Source organism: Bos indicus x Bos taurus, chromosome 1 (genome assembly GCF_003369695.1).
Source record: "Bos indicus x Bos taurus breed Angus x Brahman F1 hybrid chromosome 1, Bos_hybrid_MaternalHap_v2.0, whole genome shotgun sequence".
NCBI classification, from domain to species: domain Eukaryota; kingdom Metazoa; phylum Chordata; class Mammalia; order Artiodactyla; family Bovidae; genus Bos; species Bos indicus x Bos taurus.
The window spans coordinates 3395198-3411330 of record NC_040076.1 but is presented as its reverse complement, the minus strand read 5'-3'; the positions used below and the strand labels follow the sequence as shown (position 1 = coordinate 3411330).

The window sequence follows — 16133 nt, the reverse complement described above, 5'->3', positions numbered from 1 at the left end:
CACGACTGAAGTGACTTAGCAGCAGCAGAAGTGAAGTCAGAGATAGTAGATGCCCTACTCAGGGTCACCGAACGGGCAGGTGAGGGTCGATTCTGGTTTCCAGACTGGTATTCTGTCTGTGGCTCCTTGGGCAGTTGAGTGGAGGGAAATCAGAGCCCAGTCGCCAGCAGGCGGCGCCTGACTCTCGTTTGTCTGAGTCCGGCCACTGGACCGCCCAGGGCAGGCTTGTGCAGTCAGCCTGCCTGTGTGCCCGACCTGCAACGGATGAGTGGACTCAGGTCTCCAGTGTCCTTCCTTTCTGACCCTCTGCCTAGCACTCACATTCTAGAGCTGCTCCACTTTGTGTGCTCACTCAGGGGTCACTGCACACCCGAGGATGCTGCCGGGTGCCGCCCAGTCCCCAGCAAGAACCAGACAAGGGTTAGCACCCATAATGGAGGTCATCAATTTCCAACCTTAGTGCTAATAATAGCCTTTCCCTTCCTGACACACTACAAATGAGCTTGCTCAGAGGTTTATCTTTGTGGCATGGTTATTGATTCTTTTTTTTTTTCTTTCAAATCTGTCTTGATGATGTATGCTTTCTCTAGCAGAACTCAGTTTCGCTGTGTTTCTTTTTTCTGCTTTCTCGTGTATCACGGTCCCCTCTTTGGCTGTGGGAGAACCTGTGAATTACAAATTCATTCAGTCAGGACAGATGTGTATTGAGTACTTCCTGTACGCCTGGCTCCAGGCTGAGAACCCTGAACTAAAGTCCCAGCCCTCATGGAGCCTCCATTCTAGGAAAGGAGACAGAGTAAACAGAGTAAATAAGGAAAATGCATGATTTGTCGGTGGTGTTAAGTGCCAGGAAGGAAAATCAAGCAGAGAACGGGAAGAGGGAGTTGGGGAGGTGAGAGTCTGGGGGAGGTCTGCATTGTAAACGAAGGGGTCAGACCCAGGCTCACAGAGGGGGTGACATTTGAACCAAGACCCGAAGAAGCAGGTATTTGGGAGGAAGTTTTTTTAGGGAATGCATAAGTTAAAGGGCCCCCTGCAGGAGTAAGCCTGGTACGTGTGGGAGCAACAGGCAGCCTGGTGTGGCTTCACTGGAGTGAAAAGGGGAGGTGAGGTCGGAGAAGTAATGGGAGGGGTCACAGAAGGGGAAGGGCTTCGTGGTCCACAGGGACTTGCTGGTGAGGATGTTGTTGGTGTTGACCGACAATGAGAAATGCAAGCAAGGAGAAATGGTCGGTGGAGGAGGAGGTGAGAGGGCCTCTTTCTAGAAAACACTTTAACTTGCATTCCTTCTCAATAGCCTCCCTCTGGAATTTGGAGGAAGGGACCAAACCTTAAACTGCTGTTATTGTTCAGTCGCTAAGTTGTGTCCGATTCTTTGTGACCCCATGGACTGCAGTACGCAAAGCTCCCCTGTCCTTCACTGTCTCCTGGGTTTGCTCACACTCATGTCCATGGAGTCCATGGTGATGCTATCTAACCATTTCATGGTTTGCAGTCCCCTTCTCCTTTTGCTCTCCGTCTTTTCCAGCATCAGGGTCTTTTCCAATGAGTCGGCTCTTTGCATCTGGTGGCCAAAGTATTAGAACTTCAGCTTCAGCATCAGTCCTTCCAATGAGTACTCAGGGCTGACTTCCTTTAAGACATGGATTAGGATGAGAGAGAGCCTGGTGGCTAGCTTGAAGAGGGTGACAGAGGTGAAGGTGATGAGCTCTGGTCAAACGTGGGTGGGTTGTGAAAATAAAACCCATGACATTTGTATAGTCCAGCTCTCACATCCATACATGACTACTGGAAAAACCATAGTAGTCATGTATGGATGTGAGAGTTGGACTATAAAGAAAGCTGAGCACCGAAGAATTGATGCTTTTGAACTGTGGTGTTGGAGAAGACTCTCGAGAGTCCCTTGGACTGAAAGGAGATCCAACCAGTCCATCCTAAAGGAAATCAGTCCTGAATATTCATTGGAAGGACTGATGCTGAAGCTGAAGCTCCAATACTTTGGCCACCTGATGCGAAGAAGTGACTCACTAAAAAAGACCCTGATGCTGGGAAAGATTGAATTTGGGAGGAGAAAGGGACAACAGAGGATGAGATGGTTGGATGGCATCACCAACTCAATGGATATGAGTTTGAGTCAACTCTGGGAATTGGTGATGGACAGGGAGGACTGAAGTGACTTAGCAGCAGCAGCAGGGAGGCCTGGCGTGCTGCAGTCCATGGGGTCACAAAGAGTTGGACACGACTGAGTGACTGAACTGAACGGAACTGACATTTGCTGAGGGACTGGATATGAGACCCAGGAAGGAGAGAAAGCAGAGGATGACTCTTAAATTTTGGGGCGAATTTGGGTGAAGCCCTAGGATAGGAGTAGGGTGGTGTGTGTGTGTGTGCACTGAGCCCATTGTAAGTCCGAGATCCTTTCAGACAGCCTGGTGGAGAAGAAGGTGGTTGGTCACAGGACTCTGGACTTAGGGAAGTGATCCAAACTGGAGGAAATGCTTTGGCTTCCTCTGTGATAAGGGCAGTTGTGTGTGTGGCATTCTGGAGTGACTCCTCCAAGTGTGGTGATGATGCCAGTATTGACTGAAGGGGTGAGAGCTAAAATTTACCAGGTGCTTCTCAGTGCCAGGCTCTGGGCTGAATGCTCTGTGTGCATCATCTCGCTGAATCCTCACGCTTCCTCAATACCCCAGTTTTATAGATGGAGGAGACTGGGGCACAGGGAGACAGTGAGTCACGACTCACTTTCAGACAAGGAGTTCACTGCTAGGTGCCGCACGCGGTCCGCTCTCCAGAGCCAGCCGAAGTTGCCTCCCCACCCCAGCGGAGGGGACCCCGCCTTCCTCAGCCTCTGTGCTGTGACAAGATCACGGTGGACATGAACTCTGGGGACCATGAGTTCGAGTCCTGCCTCTGATTAACCGACAGCTTTCTTTGGGGAGAATCAAGGGGTAGTGCTCAGAGAATTGTCTTCCAGGCAAAGTTTCTTCGTGCCTGCTGTCTTCGCTTTCCCTCTCCAGTCACCAGCCGGCTCTGCCAGCCTAACTCCCTCCAGCCAACTTTCATTTCCTGGCCATGCCAGCCTGATTACTTCTAATTGTCTTTGACTGCTTCCAGCTGGGTCTCCTAGCTGGTGTTCTATGGGAGCACACAGACCGTCTCCCAGCCATATGGTGGGAGGAGATGGAGAAGGAGACAGGGAGGAAGGAAGCAGCTGGTACAAGTCAACTGAGAAAGCTTTTCACGGCTTTCCAGCCCACTGTCGTTGGTAAAATTTTTTTTAAAGGGTTAATACATCAAAGTTAGAGAATTGTCCGACTCTGACAAGACAATTATATTTGTTGACCACCCATAGGCAACCAACGCTTTAGAAAGCTGTTAGAAATGTCTTCCCCCAGGACAGAGGGGGATCTTGCTGTCTGGAGCAACGAAACTCCACTCATTTGAGAATCCATGAACAATTGCTTTCACTTATGCAATAAATACATACCGAGAAATGGCCATGTCTCAGGCACTGTGCTAGATGCTCTAGGGCAAATATCAATATAATATAAAATAAGGGAGCTCCCATTTGCAAAGAGACTAAAAGAGAAGCAAGACATTCAGTAGGAAGTAACATAGGACTTTGGGGGGCTTCCCCAGTGGCTCAGTGGTAAAGAATACACCTTCCAGTACAGGAGACACAGGTTCAATCCCTGGGTTGGAAAGACCCTCTGGAGAAGGAAATGGCAACCCACTCCAGTATTCTTGCCTGGAGAATCCCATGGACAGAGTAGCCTGGTGGGCTACAGTCCATGGGGTCGCAAAAGAGTCGGACATGACTTAGTGACTAAAAAACAACAACAATATAGGACTTAAGAAGAACGAGGGATATGGAATAAGAAAGAAGGAGGAGCGATTAGCCTCTTGCAGCTCAGTGATGGTGGAGGGCTTCATGGGGAAGCAAAGTCTGTGTTGGTTAGAAATGGGGTTGGGGCAGCTGACTGGGCAAGTTCATGCCAGAGGCAAAGGTGCAGAGGTGAGAAACCCCCATCCGGATGAAGGCAGCTGAAATGTAGTGCTCAGGGAGGTCCCACAGGCAGATAAGAAATAGAGTTCGAGATAATCAGTAGAGAGTCTTCAGTGCTGGACTGTGCTTTCAGCTAGGTGTTTTCTGCATTTCTGTCTCATATGAGGGCAGTCTATTGTTTTGGGTACTCATCTGTCCTACATAAAGAGATTTCTGGGTTTATTCCTTTTTAAACAAGGCCATTTCAGAGAACAGGACCTGTAGTTCAAACACCAGTTATGAAGCCCAGGAAGGGTAGGATCTGGACTTCTCTTTGGCATGCATCCCAGCTAATGGAGTTAGCAGTGAGCTTGAATCAAACCCAGGCATCAGGCTTGAAAAAGATTTAACGGGCTTGGATTTTCTCTCTTCTTCACCCCTTTCCTGACCTCCACCCCAAGAGGATAATTAAAAGGAAAGAAAATCTCTATTTCATTGTAAATGTCTTCCACCATATATGGAAGAATTAGCTAGCTTTTTTTTTTTTATTCCATAAAGACACTTTGATGAACTGTCTCTGACATTTGCCTTACATTATAAGAAAGTAATTTCTACATTTTCATACAGAGCTAATTAGCCAAAAATTTAAAGAAAGTTAAGAGTCCCTTGGACAGCAAGGAGAGCAAACCAGTCAATCCTAAAGAAAATCAACCCTAAATATTCACTGGAAGGACTGATGCTGAAGCTGAAGCTCCGATACTTTGGCCACCTGATGCGAAGAGCCAACTCATTGGAAAAGACCCTAATGCTGGGAAAGATTGAAGGCAGGAGAAGAGGGCAGCAGAGGATGAGATGGTTGGGTGGCATCACCAACTCAATGGACATGAGTCTGAGCAAACTCTGGAGATAGTGAAGGACAGGGGACCCTGGTATGCTGCAGTCCTTGGAGTGGCAAACAGTCAGGCAGGACTTGGTGACTGAACAGCAATACTCTATTAATACACATGCTATTAATTGGGAAAACTCTAAAACCTTTCTCTGAAAGAAGAGGCAGAATGGTTTCGCTCTCAAAGTGAGCTCCGTATTTGTCATCCATGAGATGTTTGTTGAACATTCACTCTTCAGGCACGGTGCTGGTCATACAGCCTTTCTCTCCCCTGCCTTCCATTGTCCTAACATTTGATTACTGAATCTGAGACATTATTGTGATTACATTGGCCTTGCAGAAATTATGGGAGTGGAGTGGTGGTAAAGAAGCCCCTTAAGCACAACAAGAAAAACATTTTTAAAGTGTATTTTTAATATTGGGAAAAGGGAACGACGAGAAGGCTGATGGAAAACAACCTCAGTCATAACCCGTGAGTAGCTGATTATAGCATTTTTGAAATGAGATCTACTTAAAATAGGCGTTTCTCTGGGTCAGAAAGCCCCGGAGACACTGGATTAATGACTGCCGAGCATCCCTTTCTCATCCTGCCCCGCCCCAGTCTCAGAGCACTGACGTGGATCGTGCCATAATTGTTTACCAAGGAATTAGTAGTGAAAGGAACTTGGTTAGGACCAAATCCTGCCTTTCAGCTCTGATGCTGTAACTCTGACGGGGGGTTAAGTACGCATTAAACGCTGGCGCCTTTTATCTGGCTGCTCAACAGGTAGCATTTTGTAATACAAAAGGGGGGTATCTCCCCCTACCAGCCCTCCACTCGCCACCCCCACCTCCCTGCCCTAATTTTTGCTTTGAGAAGACTTTGGGGATCCCGGAGAGGATCAGAGTAGTCAGGGCGGCTGCACTTGTTTACCAGAGATGAACAGGGTCCGGGCGCCTCAGAACAAAAGCCTCCAGGAGCAGGGAGCGCTGGTCCACCGCGTCCTGCAATCGCCGGCGTCGTTTCAATGGAAAGCAGCGAAGGTGTAAATGTACAAGCAGAGGGAGCAAACGCCCTGATTCCTACGTTGCTGCTGCTACTATTATTGTTGCGGCTGCTCCTCCTCCAACACCGCGTGCCCGCCTGGTGTGAGCCCAGGCTTTCGCCACTCCATCCTTCCATCCATCCACCCATCCCTCTATCCATCCATCCGGGGTCCAGAGGGTCCTACTGTGTGCGGGGCCTGGGGCTGGATACCGGGCACTTAAACCACAGTCCACCGGCTTCGAGAGCGCCTCCTTCCTTTCCTCCTGCTCCGGGTGGGTGCGGCTGCTGGTGGCGGATTTCTTCGCCGAAAGGTCCAGAAAGCCCAAGCCCAGAAGCCGGGCGAGAGGCACAAGCGGAGGCGGCCCGACTTGGGCGGCCCGGGAGCGCGCGTCTCAGAGGCCGCGCGGGGTCCCCCCCAGTCTGGAGCTCAGGTGGCCCCGCCGCCCCCCTCCTAGGGCCCTCCCCTCTCCGGCGAGGGTCGAGTTTGGCTGTTGCGCGCGGGGAAGGAGGGGCTACGAGGGATTTGAAAGTGCACACGCTGCGGAGTGGAGCTCGCATCTGTTCCCGCCGCCCGCGACCGGATTAAATTTCTGCAAATTCAAACTGAATGGGGCTTTCTTCTGCTGCCTTCCAGAGGGCGCCTGCAGCCCGCCGCGCGCGCCGGCTCTCGGGCGGGAGCGGCCGCCCGGCGCGCAGCTAGGAACCAGCGAGCCGGACCCGCGTCCGTGCGGGCCAGCTGGTGGCGGCGAGGGCGGAGGCGGCCGAGGCGCCCCAGGCTCCGGGACCAGACATCTCGGCTCCGGGACCCGGCACCAGATCGCGCCCCCAACCGCCCCAACGCCCCTCCACGGCCGGCGCGCTCCCTGCGCACCCGAGCCAGGAGACGGTCACTAGCCGCCTGGACGGGACTCGGGGCAGGGTCTCCGCAAGGAGCCTCAGTAGAAGAACTTCTTGTGGGTGGGGGGCGGGTCCCCGGTACCCCGTGGCCCCGGCGGCCGCTATTGTCTGCGCGCGGCGCTCGGCGGCGGCCAGGGGCGCGGGAGCGGCGGGCCGGGCGGGGCCGGGCCCAAGGCAGCTGCGGCGGCGGCGGCGGCGGCGGCGGCGGGAGGAACCCGGGGAGCCGGCCGAAGAGGAGGAGGAGCCGCGAGCGCGGGAGCCGAACCGGAGCGGTGCGATGCCGGCGGCGGCGGCGGACGGGCTCCTGGGCGAGCCGGCGGCGCCCGGGGGCGGCGGCGGCGGCGCCGAGGACGCGGCCAGGCCGGCGGCCGCCTGCGAAGGAAGTTTCCTGCCGGCCTGGGTGAGCGGCGTGCCCCGAGAGCGGCTCCGCGACTTCCAGCACCACAAGCGCGTGGGCAACTACCTCATCGGCAGCAGAAAGCTGGGCGAGGGCTCCTTCGCCAAGGTGCGCGAGGGGCTGCACGTGCTGACCGGAGAGAAGGTGAGCCGCCCGGGGCTCTGGCCCCTGGATCCCCCCCGCCTCTCAGCCCCGGGATGGGAGATCGGGGCGGGAGGGGCGGTGGGGACCCTACGGAGAGCCCTGCGCTGCGAGTCTGGCTGTGGAGCCCCGGCCCAGCACCCCCACGCTCCGCCTGCTTTTCTTCTCGGGTTGAACGCGGGGTCGAGCCAAACGCGTGTGCTAGCTCTCGCAGACCGGGATACTGGCATTTCCCAGAGGAGCGATCTGGAGTCACTTTCCCTGGTGGGGTGGGGGAGTGGGGGGCGACTGGTTTCGCCGCGAAGCCAGCCGCCCGCAGCCTTTTTGCATCTCGAAGGGCGCCGCCTGGCGGACACCAGCGCGGGGTTGGGGTGCAGTGCGGGGAGGGGGGCACTCTGCTCTCGGGCCGATAGGGGCGGCAAGATCAGTGGAGAAGCTGGACCCAGGACTGGAGTGCGTGGGCCCTGATGTTGAAGGTGGGAGAGCCGATTAGCCAGCCCTTGGGGCCAATTTAGAGGCTGATCCCCCTCGCGGGCTCTGGGGAGGAGGTAGGGAAAGGCCGAGACCCCAGGGACATTCCCACCTGTGGGGTGCGGAGTTAGGGAACGTTTTACCTGGTCACAGGAGGGTTTTCACACGCTGCCCCTCCCACCATCCACCCTTCCCGCCCCTACGTCCTGGATCACCCCCACCGCACCCCCAGACATCCCACCCCCTCTTTCCCTCCTCACTCCCGCGGCTGGGGTGGGAGCCACTGGCACTGATACCCCCAGACTTCAGATGTTGGGAGAGACCTTATCTTCTAGAAGCCAGGAAAGCAAAGGAAGACCTCCTCCCGCCCCCAAGTCCCCCAGACACCTGAAGGGGCAGCCCCTCCAGCCCCTTGGAAAGTTAGCAGGGTGTGAGCCCTTGTCAGGCAAGGCCCTGCTAGACCTCAGCTGTTCACTTAGATCTGAGAAGAAACTCAATACAGGATGACTTACTTTTGAGATGCTGCGCAAGCTAGCCCGGGAGCTACCCTAAGTTTGGAGCCACTTCAGGCTGGAGCTTCATGGTCATCTCAGACTCAAGGCTCCCCCCATCCCCACCGCAGGCTGGGGCTTGCTCAGCCCAGGTCGGGTGGGTAGCAACTCCCTTTGGTGGCCCATTCAGAGAGAGAGACGCCAGCAGTTTGGGAAAGGCAGGGAGGCTCCGGGCTTCCCACCTGCCCAGCCACTCTCTGCCCTGGGATCCTCTGCCAGCCTGGGGATCCCAGACGCACTGCTGTGGGCCCTCTGACCCCAGGGCGAACTGCCCTGCCCTCTGACCCCCAGCTTCTCCTGGCTTTAACCTCTCTTGCCAGTTCCCTCGTGTGTGCTGGAACCCCTGGCATGTGACTGCAGGTCTTCATCGCCCTTGTCACTTGTTCCCTTCCTACAGTCTCTCGAGGTGGTGTGCCCCTTTGTTTCGGGTAAGTGGGGTTAGCAGTGAGTACTTTTCAAAGTGCCTCTGGCTTCAATTTCCATGCACAAGGGGGAGTGTTTGGGAGAGGAACTCACTGAATGGAGGGGCTCTTTCAAGAAGAAGAAGAAAACCCCTCCAAACCTCCTTCTAGTCCAAAGTGAGCGGCAGTGCCGCTTACTCCTGGGTTCGCAGTGGGCTGGGAACTTAACCCATCGCGTCTGGGAGAAGGCGGGGATGCCCGCGGATCCGGCTCGCTAATTACAGAGCGCTCACTTCCGAGTGCCAGGCACTGGTAATAGAACTTTCTTTTCACTCGAAATGTAGAGCAATCAGTCTGGTTACGTCCATTTCCTCTTTGAAACTTAGCAGAAAGAGACGAGGTGCTCTGCTCACAGCATAATGGGCAACGTTTAGGCGCGCGCGCGCTCCCCCTGCCCGGCCGCTTAGCTTGTTCGGGCTGCCTTATTCTCTCCTGTGGCTCGGCTCCTCGCCGCTGCCCTTTCCCTCCCTAACATCAGGCTGTGTGCCTTGGCTGAACGGCCCGGGGTTGCACTCCGAACTCAGTCCCTAGCCGGGTGCTGCGGTTCAGGAGCTCAGGGCTGGGCCCCAGGCACTCTGGAATGCGAGGAATTCCTGCCCGGATGGAGTCCAGTGAGGATTCCGCCCCCCGCCCCCCACCCCTCGCACCCCTTAGGGGCTCACGCCCGTTTTTCTCATCTTGTCTTTTTCAAACGCTGCATTTCACTTCCTCTCCGCAAGGGGAGGACCAATTAATTGGACGTAAAATTATTGCGCTGGACTAACTGATTGAATCTAGTTAAGGAAGGTGGATCTTAGAGTGGTGGAGGACAGTGGGAGATATTTCTGATGTGTGCCCTACTTCAGCCGGGAGAATCGGGGGCTCCGGGACTGCAAGCCTCCTGAGAAGTCTGGATTTTAGTTCACTTAATGGCCAGCTTTAAAGAAACGATGGGTGTCATTCATAGCTTGTATCTCACAGATCCAATAACGCCTTGCTGCTGATGCTGCTAAGTCGCTTTAGTCGTGTGAAACTCTGTGCGACCCCATAGACGGCAGCCCACCAGGCTCTGCCGTCCCTGGGATTCTCCAGGCAAGAACACGAGTCGGTTGCCATTTCCTTCTCCAATGCATGAAAGTGAAAAGTTAAAGTGAAGTCGCTCAGTTGTGTCCAACTCTTCGAGACCCCATGGACTGCAGCCTACCAGGCCCCTCCGTCCATGGGATTTTCCAGGCAAGAGTACTGGAGTGAGTTGCCATTGCCTTCTCCTAATAATGCCTTAATGCTTAACTAATAGATTTGGGGTTTTGGCAGATTGCAGAGATTAAAATGTGTGTGTGTGTGTGTGTGTGTATGACTTTACCTTGTGTGTGTGTGTGTGTGTGTGTGTGTGTGTGTGTGTGTGTGTGTGTGTAGATGACTCTAACTAGGAAGGACTGCTGAGTTGATGAGTCCCCAGCCCCACTCATATGCTGGATCCTGTCTTACTAAGAACAAAACAAAGGTGAAATCAACCTCACACAATTTGCAGCCTTCCACGTCTCTTTAAAAGGTGACCTATTAATAGAGATTTCACCCAGAAAGTGGTTACTCCTGAGAGCCAAGCCAGGGGACAACTGGAGGTGACAGGACTTGGAGGAAGGGAAATGAAATGTCCCCAGAGTGGGTGATGTGAGTGTCCCAGGAGGCCCGCTCCTCTCAATAATTCCCCCTTTGGGGAGGTGCGTACTTTTCGGAGAAAGCTCTTCACTTTTCTTTTTTCCTTTCTTTTTGAGAGGACACAGACCACAGACCACACACGAAGTCATGAATGCTATACTAAGATGTGTGTCTGGGGGAATCGATGCATTCTGCCCCGCCCCTGCCCCCCACAGCACCCCCAGAGTGTAAGGATCCAGGGCAACCTGTCCTGAGGAATCAGTTCAGGAAAAATCTGCAAAGGTGGGTGGAGAAAAGGAAGAAGAGGAGGCGCCCCATGCCCGCAGTTGCGGTCTCAAACTGGGCACGTTATTTTGGGTGATTTATGCCAAAATCCAGAGTATCACTGGTTTAGGGCACTTGGTGTGTGTTGCATTTTGACTTGTGCATGTTTCCAAAAAGCTTTGGGTGCCATGCTCCATGGCATGCTGCGAATTACTCTCTGAATCAGGTTGAAAAACGAGACACTTTTCCCTGACTTTCATCCAATCCTATCTTATCAAGAGGCACCTTTTCCCATCACTGCCTGCAGGACAGTATCCCCGCCCCCTCTCCCCCGGCCCTGGCTTTTCTTTTGCATACCTCTTTCCAAAGTTGTTTGAGAGTCATTTGAATCCGGTTGGCCCTTTTACTGCTTGAAAAAAACCGACGGCTTTGGGCAGGGCCTCACTTCGTCCTCTAGGAGCTTTCAGGTGGTACAGCCTGCCTTAACGTGGCTTTAAAAATAAATCATTCACTAGATCATGTGAAACTCTTTAACCAGCACATTCTGAGTCTTGTCTTTGACTAAGTTGATGATTAGACGAGGAAAAAAAAATGATGACAGGATCAGACTTTGAAAAGGATTCTCAGTGGCTTTGAGACAAAGAATGAAGTTGCCGTGCGGGAGTATGAAGTGATAACTTGTAAAGTCCCAGAAGGGAGGTGTGCTCACAGCCTCTAATGCTGGTCCCCAATACCTGGGCAATGCAGAGTCTCTGGCACTTGATAGGTTTTGGTACTTAATTTTTCAAAAGTATTTGTTTCTCTATCTATGGCTGCACTGGGTCTTTGTTGCTGCAGGGCTGCTCTTTGTTGCGGCGCACGGACTTCTCATTGCCGTGGCTTCTCTTGTTGCAGAGCACGGGGTCGAGGGTGCACAGACGTCAGTCGTCACAGCACATGAGTGCAGTAGTGTGACATGGGCTCTAGAGCATGGGCTCAGTAGTTCTGCCTCACTGGCTCAGTTGCCTAGCGACTTGCAGGATCTTCCCGGACCAGGGATTGAACCCGGGTCCCCTGCATTGGCAGGTGGATCCTTAACCGCTGGGCCACCAGGAAAGCCCAAGGTTATCACATTTAAAACATGAAGAAAGTGTAGTTGGAGAGGCTGACAGGGATGAGCCTAGGTGCCTTCAGGTATAGAGCTGTTTTCACCGACAGGCAAAACTGCAGGAAGGGGAAAATAGTTATTGCCGCAATTACTTTTTTTGGTGATTAAGTCTCTGTGAAGTTAGGTACGTAAAATGATTGGTTAAGATGCTTAATACCTTGTTCTAAGCCTTAGTTTTTTTTTTAAAGCCTGTTAATCATTTTCATTGGAGCTATTTTGGGGCTAAAAATAAGGGTTGCCTGCTTAGGAAGTTGCCAATAATTATGCCCGAGCATAATAGCTCCAGGTACCTGGAGTGAAGGAGTTACTAAAAATAGAATTTACTATGTTTTTCAGAGCAGGAAATATGACTAATTTTAGAGGTGGCCTTTTGGCAGATCTGTTTTTAGCAAGTATTTCGGAGACAAACAGGTGCTAAATCCTGTAGTTTTTTTTTTTAAGTGCTAGAAATTTAGGGGTAATAGCTCTGAGGCACAAGAAATGCTTAAGGAACTGGATATTCCTATTAACCCTCAGCAGGGATTTCTTGGCAAGTGAGAGGCATCGGGCAAAAAGCACCTGCTCCAAGAGTCGAGTGTGATAAGGCTGTGCCTATAATTTCGGAGATTGCATGCTGCAGTTCGAAGGCACAGTCTTTTTTGAACTTCCTGCCCTGCCTCATCTTTTTGAAGTCCTTGTGAGTGATGGAAATTGGCACGTAGGGCTCGCTTCTCAGTGTTCATTGATCCTCAAGTCCCAAGGACTTCAAAGGGCGCTTTGAGTCAGCACAACAGTGCTGAACCATGCCCGTGAAGAGGAGCACAACCTGAAATTTTCTCTGTGGGTGTGTGGAGTCATTGCTACAGGCTGGGCTCAACTACAGCGGTGTGCACACTGGAGGTTGTTCCAGGGCCACATGGTGGTCATCCATGCCCGGGGTTCTCCTCCCAGGAGGTGTGGGGAGTGGCCCCCATTGTCTGCCCTGAGAGGGGGCAGGCTGGGTGTCCTCTGTGAAAAAGTGGGCTGGGCAAGAGGTATCATTTATCTCGGGCTATACACCCCATCTCGATTATTCATGGTAACCGAGCAACCTGCTTGCTCTCTTGGCTAATTGAAACCTATAGATAATCCCTGAGCCTTATTTTTAGCAAACTGGCGAAACCGCTTCCCCCACTCAGCCTGGGCCCTGGCCGCTTTCAAGTGCTGATCTGAATGGAATTTCACGTTCTCTGATGCAGTGCTGCTGGCTGGTAGGATGACCGGCAGGAGAGGGGTGAACCACGGGGCCTGAACGGTACTCAAGGAGGCGGAGGCTTCTACAAAGGCAGAGAGAGCTGTCGCCCCTCCTTTCTCCTGAATGCCAGCTCAGCGGTAGAGCGCTTTGTGGCGTATCCAGAGTCTTCCATGCATTTTCTCATCAGATGCTTGAAGTGACCCTGAGCAAATAAGAACCACCTCTCGGGTATCCTTACCTGCGTTGACCATGAGGAGGTTGGCCTGGGTGGATGTTTTCCTCTGACCTTCTCTTCTCTATTGTCAGGGTGTGCACATGCTAAGTTGTTTGAGTCGTGTCCCAACTCTTTGCGACACTGTGGACTGTAGCGCACCAGACTGCTCTGTCCGTGGGATTCTCCAGGCATGAATACTGGAGTGGGTTGCCATGCCCTCCTCCAGGGGATCTTCCCGATCCAGGGATCTAACCCACGTCTCCTGCGTTTTCCGCATTGGATGCCCTAACAAATGACCGAAAGGGGAGGGGAGTTTGGGGGAGAATGGATAGATGTGTATATATGGCTGAGTGGCTCTGCTGTGCACCTGAAGCTATCAGAATGTTGTTAACTGGCTACTGGTGCTCAGTTGCTAAGTCACGTCCAACTCTTTGGACATGGACTGTAGCACGCCAGGCTCCTCTGTCTTCCGCCATCTCCTGGAGTTTGCTCACACTCATGTCCATTGAGTCAGTGATGCTGTCCAACCATCTCTTCCTCTGCCACCCCTGTCTCCTTTTGCAATACAAAATAAGAAGTTTCTTTTAAAAAATGACCACAAACTGGGGGACTTAAAACAACAAAATTTTATTTTCTTAGACTTCTGGAAGCCCAGAGTCCAAAATCAAGGTGTGGGTGAACCTCTGAAAGCTTTAGGGGAGGTTCTGGTACTTGCCAACCATCCGTGGCGTGTCTGGGCTTGGGGCTGCAGCACCCCAGCGTCTGCCTCTGTCCTCACAAGTCCTTCTATCCCCTGTGAGTCTTCTCTGTCTCCAAATCTCCCTCTCCTTATAAGGACACCAGCCATGCGATTTAGAAAAGTAGTAAAAGTGTCAGTCACTCAGTTGCGTCTGACTCTTTGCAAGCCCCTGCCAGGCTCCTCTGTCCATGGGATTCTCCAGGCAAGAATACTGGAGTGGGTAGCCATTTCCTTCTCCAGGGCATCTTCTGGACCTAGGGGTTGAACCCAGGTCTTCGGCATTGCAGTTCAGTTCAGTCACTCAGTTGTATCCAACTCTTTGCGACCTCATGGACCACATTGCAGGCAGATTCTTTACTGTCTGAGCCACAAGGGAAGCCAGTCCAAATGGATTTAGGGTCCACCGTAAACTAGTAGGAGCTCGCCTTGATGACATCTGCAAAGATCCCATTTCTCATAAGGCCATATTCACAGGTGCCAAGGGTGGGTGGGACCTACACATCTCTCTGCGGGGCACAGTTCAACCCGCAACAGCTTCTTAGATGATGAGGACTGGATTGTAGGTGACTTCCTGGGAAGCAGACCTTGGGAAGGAAGGAGTGTGGTCTTGTGGGCTTGGTGTATATCAGCACCGTGAGAGGAGGAGAGGTGAGGGGAGGCGGGGGGAGAAGTCAGGCAGCCTTGGACCCTGATGCAGTCCCAGCTGAAGTCCTCCACCCACGCCATGCTGTTCTCCAGGAGCTGAGATGTCCAAACTGGAGGCTTTAGGTCCTTATATCTTTATATCTAGGGAGGGGTCCGGGTTGGGGGGGGAAGGGCCCTGGAAGATCATTGGCTGGGAGCGGCCCTGGAGAGGGGCGTGGCCTTGGACACTCGCCAAGGGCAGTTTCTGGGGCGAGCTCGCAGCAGAGTTCAGCAGCTGCGGAGGAAGTTCTTGGCCCAGAAGGGGAAGCGAGGCAGCGGGGCCAGGTGTCCACGGTTTCCTGTGGGAGACGGGCCAGAGTTCAGGGTCTTGATCTGAATCCAGGCCAGTTCCATAAACGGAGTGGGGGGCTCCCTGCGTCACCTTGCCCACCTAGTGTGGAGCTAGCCTCCTCTGGAATGAGGGAACAGCTCACAGAGGCTAGTTCCCAACACCGAGCATCATCGTGGGAATATTCCGGCATCATGTTTCTTTTCACTAGGATGCCCAGGGCTCTCTGTTGTGTTTGTGGGTGCTTTTGAGATACAGTTATACATTCTATGTATTTTCTCTTGAGGATGTCATGGCCACAGAGTTGGGCTAACTTGTCCGCCAGTGGGTCTAATCAAGAGACAGTGGGAGAGACCCTCCCTTTTGATCACTCCTGAGTTGTGGGGAACTGGATAGTTCTCTGAGTCCTGGTTTGGGACATTTGGGTGACAGAAGGGTTGCTAGGTGAGCGCCATCTCCTAACATCCTGTTACCACCTCCACTGAACTGGCTCTGCCCTCCCTAGCTGCTGCTGCTGCTAAGTCGCTTCAGTTGTGTCTGACTCTGTGCGACCCCATAGACGGCAGCCCACCAGGCTCCCCTGTTCCTGGGATTCTTCAGGCAAGAACACTGGAGTGGGTTGCCATTTCCTTCTCCAATGCATGAAAGTGAAAAGTGAAAGTGAAGTCGTTCAGTTGTGTCTGACTCTTAGCGACCCCATGGACTGCAGCCCACCAAGCTCCTCCGTCCATGGGATTTTCCAGGCAAGAGTACTGGAGTGGGGTGCCATTGCCTTCTCTGCCCTCCCTAACTATGCGGTTTCTACTTACTGAATCCTTTTTGGTTTTTAATCACTTGTATGTGTTTATGTTTTAAGAGTCATTTGGTTAAAGTCTGGAATGGGTGATACAGACACGTGGTCTTAAATGGAAAGGTTTCCAGAGAGGGTGCAGCGAGAGGTAATTCTGCCTCTACCTGGGTGCCTGGGTGTTTGTTGGGTTCCTCTCCCCAGAGGCAATCCCGCTTCTGGCTTCCTGTGTCTCCTTCCACACTTACTCCATCTGCATCCAAGTGTGCATACATTTGATATTCTATACGCATACATTTGTAAATGGATAGATATAGGAAGAGAGATTTTTACACCATA

General features: G+C 52.8%; 1 protein-coding gene across 2 annotated transcripts in view; it reads left to right on the top strand.

Annotated features, from left to right (window-relative positions):
* The first annotated feature begins 7060 nt into the window (after positions 1 to 7060).
* The window catches only part of HUNK (hormonally up-regulated Neu-associated kinase), a 129930-nt gene continuing 120857 nt past the window's right edge, over positions 7061 to 16133 (top strand). For both annotated transcript variants that reach the window (XR_003510616.1, XM_027538409.1), the window contains exon 1: positions 7061 to 7339. Coding sequence is in view for 1 of the 2 variants with exons in the window: in XM_027538409.1 (XP_027394210.1) it covers positions 7076 to 7339 (264 nt within the window). In the remaining variant the exon portion in view is untranslated. The remainder of the gene's footprint in view (positions 7340 to 16133) is intronic.